The sequence below is a fragment of the Rutidosis leptorrhynchoides genome, chromosome 9 (assembly GCF_046630445.1).
Source record: "Rutidosis leptorrhynchoides isolate AG116_Rl617_1_P2 chromosome 9, CSIRO_AGI_Rlap_v1, whole genome shotgun sequence".
Classification (NCBI taxonomy): Eukaryota; Viridiplantae; Streptophyta; class Magnoliopsida; order Asterales; family Asteraceae; genus Rutidosis; species Rutidosis leptorrhynchoides.
This window is the reverse complement of record NC_092341.1, coordinates 363,050,014-363,056,162: the sequence shown is the minus strand read 5'-3', so window position 1 is coordinate 363,056,162 and position 6,149 is coordinate 363,050,014. Positions and strand designations below refer to the sequence as shown.

General features: G+C 32.3%; 1 protein-coding gene across 1 annotated transcript; it reads left to right on the top strand.

Annotated features, from left to right (window-relative positions):
• Window positions 1–1,026: 1,026 nt before the first annotated feature.
• LOC139867365 (uncharacterized) lies at window positions 1,027–5,221 on the top strand. The gene is made up of 4 exons (XM_071855731.1): window positions 1,027–1,371; window positions 1,453–1,535; window positions 1,759–1,961; window positions 4,843–5,221. The coding sequence occupies exons 1-4, from the start codon at window positions 1,148–1,150 to the stop codon at window positions 4,933–4,935; spliced, it is 603 nt and encodes a 200-aa protein (XP_071711832.1). The 5' UTR covers window positions 1,027–1,147; the 3' UTR covers window positions 4,936–5,221.
• The last annotated feature ends 928 nt before the right edge of the window (window positions 5,222–6,149 follow it).

Sequence of the window (6,149 nt, the reverse complement as noted above, 5' to 3'; positions counted from 1 at the left end):
AGGCACTTTCAAGTGAGTTTTCACTACGCCGACTCAGTCTAGCCTCATATGCTTCAAGAGAGCCAATTAATTCTGGTACAGACAGAGTCTCGATGTCTTTCGACTCTTCGATAGCAGTAATGACATGATCATATTTTTCTGTCATACAGATAAGTATTTTTTCTACGATCCTCTTATCAGTTATATTATCTCCATAGGCTCTCATTTGATTTACTATTTCTTTAATTCTAGAATAGTAATCTTTTACGGTCTCGGTGTCTTTCATATTTAAATTTTCAAAATCTCGTCTTAGAGTTAGTAGTTTAACAGATCTCACCTTGACATTTCCTTGAAATTCTTCTTGAAGGATCTTCCACGCCTCTTTGGCTGTCGTAGCTCCCATGATTCGTGGAAAAATAGACGGTGTCAAGGCTTGTTGAATATAGCCTAGAGCAGCAGCATTTCTTACAACATTTTTGTTGTATTTTTCTTGTTCTTCCGCAGGCAGAGTTTCGACTTCTTTTGGAGTTGTAAACTCGACTTCGACAATATCCCACAAGCTTTGTGCTTGAAAATATGTCTTCATTCGGATACTCCAAAAATCATAGTTGTCGCCATCAAAGATGGGGACGGGAATATTGTATGCACCAACGGTAGTCATGGTGTACTTGAATGAACGCCCAAATCTGGCTCTTGATACCACTTGTTAGAATTGTTGTTAATTATAATTGATGTTTAGTTCTGAATGTATCAAATTAGTGGTGATATTGGTTGAACTATTATAAATGAGGGGATGTTTTGTAGGATATGTAGAATTAGTGTTTTTAAAGGAATGATTTTATTGCTTCAAATTTTTTGGTGCATCTACTTTGCAATACATGGTGGCTATTTATAGCCATCTTAAGTTGGCTAATGATCAAGCTAGAATCTTCTAGCTAATCTAGTGATTTCTACATATTATCACTTACTAAATATCTATACTTAAATATCTACTATCTATAATTAATCTAGACAATTCTAGAAAAACATTACATTTTAACAATGCAATTGTTTTTTCTATTTTCTTTCCTTTTTGTACGAATACAAATACATAAATACAGACTGTACTAATCATCTATATATATACACATACATACTCCGTAATACACTATTCAAAGGATTCTACACTATGTCAATCACTAAGTGTTTGGCTTCTCATGAAAACACGTTCACTACGTATAATAACTTTCATGCAAACAAAGCACCAAAAATTCATGCAAATCCCTTTTCTAATATTCCTATGCATCCCTTTAGTATCACTCGTGGTAGATGGAATTTGATGATTGTTTACGCTGACCAGAAACAAGACGCCGTTCCACCTCCACCAGCGTCTCATCCTCCATCTAGCACATGGTAATTAATCTTATGTGTTTAATTAAAGTGTTTAATTTTCTTGTTTAATTACTGATCATTAAACGGTGCTTATTATTGTAGGAAAAATTGGATTATTGGATTTCTGATGACATTTATTGTACCTTTTTTCACCACCAAAGGAGGTCCTATAAAGGCTTTTTTAAGTAAGTCGATCTCATGTGTTAAATTTTTAATTGTTATTAACTTTTGACACTTTTAAGTATCATTAAGTTTTCTTTTTTTACGCTTTTAAGTGTTAAAAATTATGACACCTATATGGTGTCAAAAACATGTTAAGTTATTATGATTTAAAGTGTCAAAAATAATGAAAGTATAAAATAATTGACACTTTTTTAGTGAATCTAAGTTGATGTACCAAAATTGCAGTAAAAGTTGATAATATTCTGGACTCGGCTGAGCAGATATCGGAGGTGGTGGAAGTGGTGGCGGATAAGGTGGACAAGGTGGCGGAGAAACTTTCCGATGATATGGAAGAAGGTAGCAAAATAAAAAAGACATTGGATTTTATTGAACAAGTGGCTGAAAAACTTGAAAAGGATGCGCATACCGCCGGTGATTTTATTGATAAGGTGATTTGGATTTTATATATGGTCCCAATTTTTATTATCAAGTTTAGTTTATCTATTACTCCGTAATCTACATAGTTGCCTGTTTCATAACATGGTGATATATGAATGCATCTAAAACGTCATTTTAAGACCTTTATTAAATGCCAAAACAAGTGTATAATCTCGTATGTGGAAATTGCATTTTCATTTTTTGGATTTTGTTGTGATGATTTTGACTTTTGAGAACTTGGCCCACAAAATTAGCTAGCTAGCAGCTCAAAGGAAATGAATATAAAGAATTGTTTAATAGGTAGGATGAGATAAATTGATCATAATCATATTGATGGACAAGATTTTTTGTACACCATTTGAGTTATGATGGAGGCCATAGTTTATTCAACGCGTGTAAATGAACAGAGTCGAGCTTGATTAGGTTTAAGCTCGACTTGTTTAAAATGAAAGAGCTCGAGCACGAAGCCACGAAGCGTTACGAAAATCATATATTAAGTTCGACCTGAGCTCGTTTAGGGTCCTTAGTTATATGATATTATGTTTTGTAATATTATATATACATTGTTACGAGGTTGGTCCATGTGGTGTGTATTGATTTGCGTAGATGACCTAAAACGTGTTTGTGTGCATGATTAGTCACTGTGATTTGCATAAGTAACATGGGTGGTCTCCCTTCCAAACATTCGTTAATATTTTGTCGTTAACTCCCAGCATGCGCTCCACATGTGAGAGCATATTCGTCCATTTCCCTATCCCCATGTGTGAAGCTCCACTTACCACTTCCATTTACTTTTAAAACTTTAATTGTTCTCAATACTCTGTCGTTCCAATTTTCAAATCATAATCGCAATTTGTAATGGTTGATTGTTAGTGTGGAAGACCTTCTGTAATTCGAACGGGATTTCTTTTTGACTATGAGGTTCAAATTACATCAGGTCTTCGAAACCAACAATCGACCATTACGAACTGTGATTTCGATTTAAAATTTAAAACGACGGAGAATTGGAAAATGGAGAGCAATTAGGGTTTTAAAAGTAAAATGATAGTGGTAGGAGGAGCTTTATAGACTGGGTATATGAGGAAATAAAAAGAAATGGTTGAATTTTCCATCAGATGCGAGGCACATGTTGGAAGTTAACAATGAAATTTTAATGAACGTCACGTAGGGAGGCCACCTGATACTTATGCAAACCACAATGCTGAATCATAAAAAAAAGTTGTTATTCACACAAATCGATAAAAATCATAGGAACCAACCATGTTAGTTTGTCATATATATATATATATATATATATATATATATATATATATATATATATATATATATATATATATATATATATATATATAGGGGCAGGTTCAAACGAGAACCACAAAAAGTGCGAGAACTGCGAAAACTTTTTAATTTCAGAGTTTTTATGCATTTAAATGTAACAAATTACATGAAAATGTTAATTAATGCTCATATTATTAACAAAAATATGTTCATTACCACAAATTACATATTAAATTGTTAATTATATGAATTGTTCACATGTTACACAAACAAATATGTACTTGTGAACGGAAAACTATATAAAGGTAAAATATAAGTTTTTCGGACTATTTTATGTTCATTCTTACTCTTCAATAACATTTATGGGTGATTCAATTTACTCACATGTGAAAAATCTTTTTAAATTAAAAGTTCTCGCCTTTTTGTGATATATATATATATATATATATATATATATATATATATATATATATATATATATATATATTGATAATTTTTTACTATATATATAATGTTCACTATTATTATCCTCACTACTACATATAATCAGTGTTGTAATTTGTAAATCTCGTTATTTCTTCCCGAGATCTCGTTTTGGAAGGCAGTTAAGACGAAATGTCCATCTCCCGAGATTTCTCGGTCAACGGGGTCAAAATTTGTCAAAGCCAAGATTTTTCGGATTTTCTCGCTTATTTCTCGGATTTTCTCGTAGAATATCGGATTTTCTCGTTCATTTCGCGAATTATTTAGTAAAATCTCGTAAAAATGTATATAAATATATATACATACATTTATTTATTTTTATATATTTATATTAAAAAACCAGCGTAATCAACGTCCGAGATTTTCCTGAAATGCCGAGATCTCCCCAAAAATGTCCAAACGAGATAAACCTGAGATCCGAATTCTCTAACCTTGCATATAATATGTATTATTTTGTAATCTGTATTATATAATATTTTTAATGTATATAAATGAAAAAGTTTGTTTAGGTTCATGAACAGTAGCGAATCCGAATTAAAATTAATGGAGTCCTGAAATTTTTTCAAAACTATTTATATTTTAATTATACCTTAAAGAACTATAACATTTAAAAATATATAGGTTCTCATCATTAAATTTAGTGGTGTAATATCGAATTTAAAATATACATTATAAAAAATTTAAAACTAGTGATGTCACGGCTCTCACACGCCGTGACTACATAGATACGTCACTTCTCACGAATTGTACGAGCTCAATATAAGAAGATCTAGCTTGTTCACGCAAAGATTTTCAAATTATGTTAAAGCTCAAACTTATCTACTAAAGGATCTTCGATATTATTATATTCACACGAATCAATTTCGAGTTATTCAGAAATAGTTCGGCTCATTTACATTTACACTCCTATTAAAAGTTATGCACAGTTTGAGTCTATAGCTTAATTACCCGGTTCAAGACCCACTTGTTTGGGCCGGGCCTTGGATCCCGATGACAAACCTCTTTACTAGAGAGATCTTATTAATGCTGGCCCACTTAAATTAATAGCAATTACTCCGCATGATATTTTAATTAACATTTCGATATCTTATGGAATTCATTTATGCATTCAAACATAAAATTATTATGCAGGTTCAAGAAATGCAGGATAAAATTGAAGATCTAATGGAGCCCGTACTTTCTGAAGCTAAGGAAGTTGAAAAAGAAGTGAAACACAAGAAATAATCAAAACATACATAACTCTTTTTTATTTCGTTACGATGATACAAATTTATCACAAGCGCGGTTGATCAAATTTCAAAACGGAAGAATGTACGTGTTGATTTCTTAAATAGGGTAATTCAGACTGAGAACTCAAGAAGACGAGAATAATAATAATGAGATAAAAAAGAAGAGACGATCTATTTTGTTTTCCTTATGCAAACTGTCGTATTGATTTCACATTTAAAGATCACAAAATAGTACTAAATCAGATTTAGACATCACCCATACATGCAATGAGTTTAACGCAACACTTTAAATTAATCTCCGATTTAGGCATGTTTTTAAACGGGATTTCATGAGTTCTCCATGACATATTGTTGATGCTTGATAAAATAATACTCCGTAATAATATCCAAAAATATTTATTACATTTATTTATATTTATACTATGTATATTTGTTACATGAGAATAACACTTTTGACTTTTTAACAAGTACTATAATAACAAATCCGAAAGAAAGGCCGGGTTCGACTCGAAAAAGCAAAGAAGTTGGAGTCTGGTAGGTGCGGTTGTTGGGTAATAATAGCAGACCCTCAACCAAACCCCACTTCATCATCATATACCCTTTTCATGTCAATTTTTTTTTTTTTTAACTAAAATAACGATAACATATAACCAAATCTCATGTAAGACCCTAATATTTAGTATACTTAGAGTATAAATGATGTGCGTATAATGGGTGAAGCGTGGTATAAATCAAAAGGCTCAGATTCTGCCCAGACCAGTGTGCGCGCCGCGCACTAGCCCAGCGACAGAATCTTGTCTTTTTCTATTTTGAGTTTAATTAAGGGCATTTTGGTCTTTTCACATGAGGCCGGATCTCAGGCCATATCAGCTGGTTTGGATTCACTTTTGGATCATATTTCACATCCACAAACACTCTCAAATATCTAGAGAGAGAGAGAGAGAGAGTTCTAGAGAGGGAATTGGGGTTTTGGTGAAGAAGAAGCTTGGTTTGATCAAAAGCTCAAGTGTTAAAGTTGTTCACCTCGTTCCTAGCTACGTTTTGGTTGTTGTGGTAAGTTCTAACTCCGAATTTCATTGTTTGATTTGATATTCAAAGTTAGGGTTTGAACTTAAATTGTTAAGAAACCCATTTAAAACTCTTGAAGTGAGTTTGTTGATGCTAGTAATCGGGTTTATTGTTATTGTTGGTGGATTTTGGGTTGGTGAA

What these genes read in the sequence shown, in the direction of transcription:
- LOC139867365 (XM_071855731.1), top strand. Translation starts at nt 1,148, where the DNA reads ATGTCAATCACTAAGTGTTTGGCTTCTCATGAAAACACGTTCACTACG. An exon ending in CATCCTCCATCTAGCACATG is followed by an intron (nt 1,372 to 1,452) that starts GTAATTAATCTT and finishes TTATTATTGTAG; the next exon opens with GAAAAATTGGATTATTGGAT. An exon ending in TCCTATAAAGGCTTTTTTAA is followed by an intron (nt 1,536 to 1,758) that starts GTAAGTCGATCT and finishes CCAAAATTGCAG; the next exon opens with TAAAAGTTGATAATATTCTG.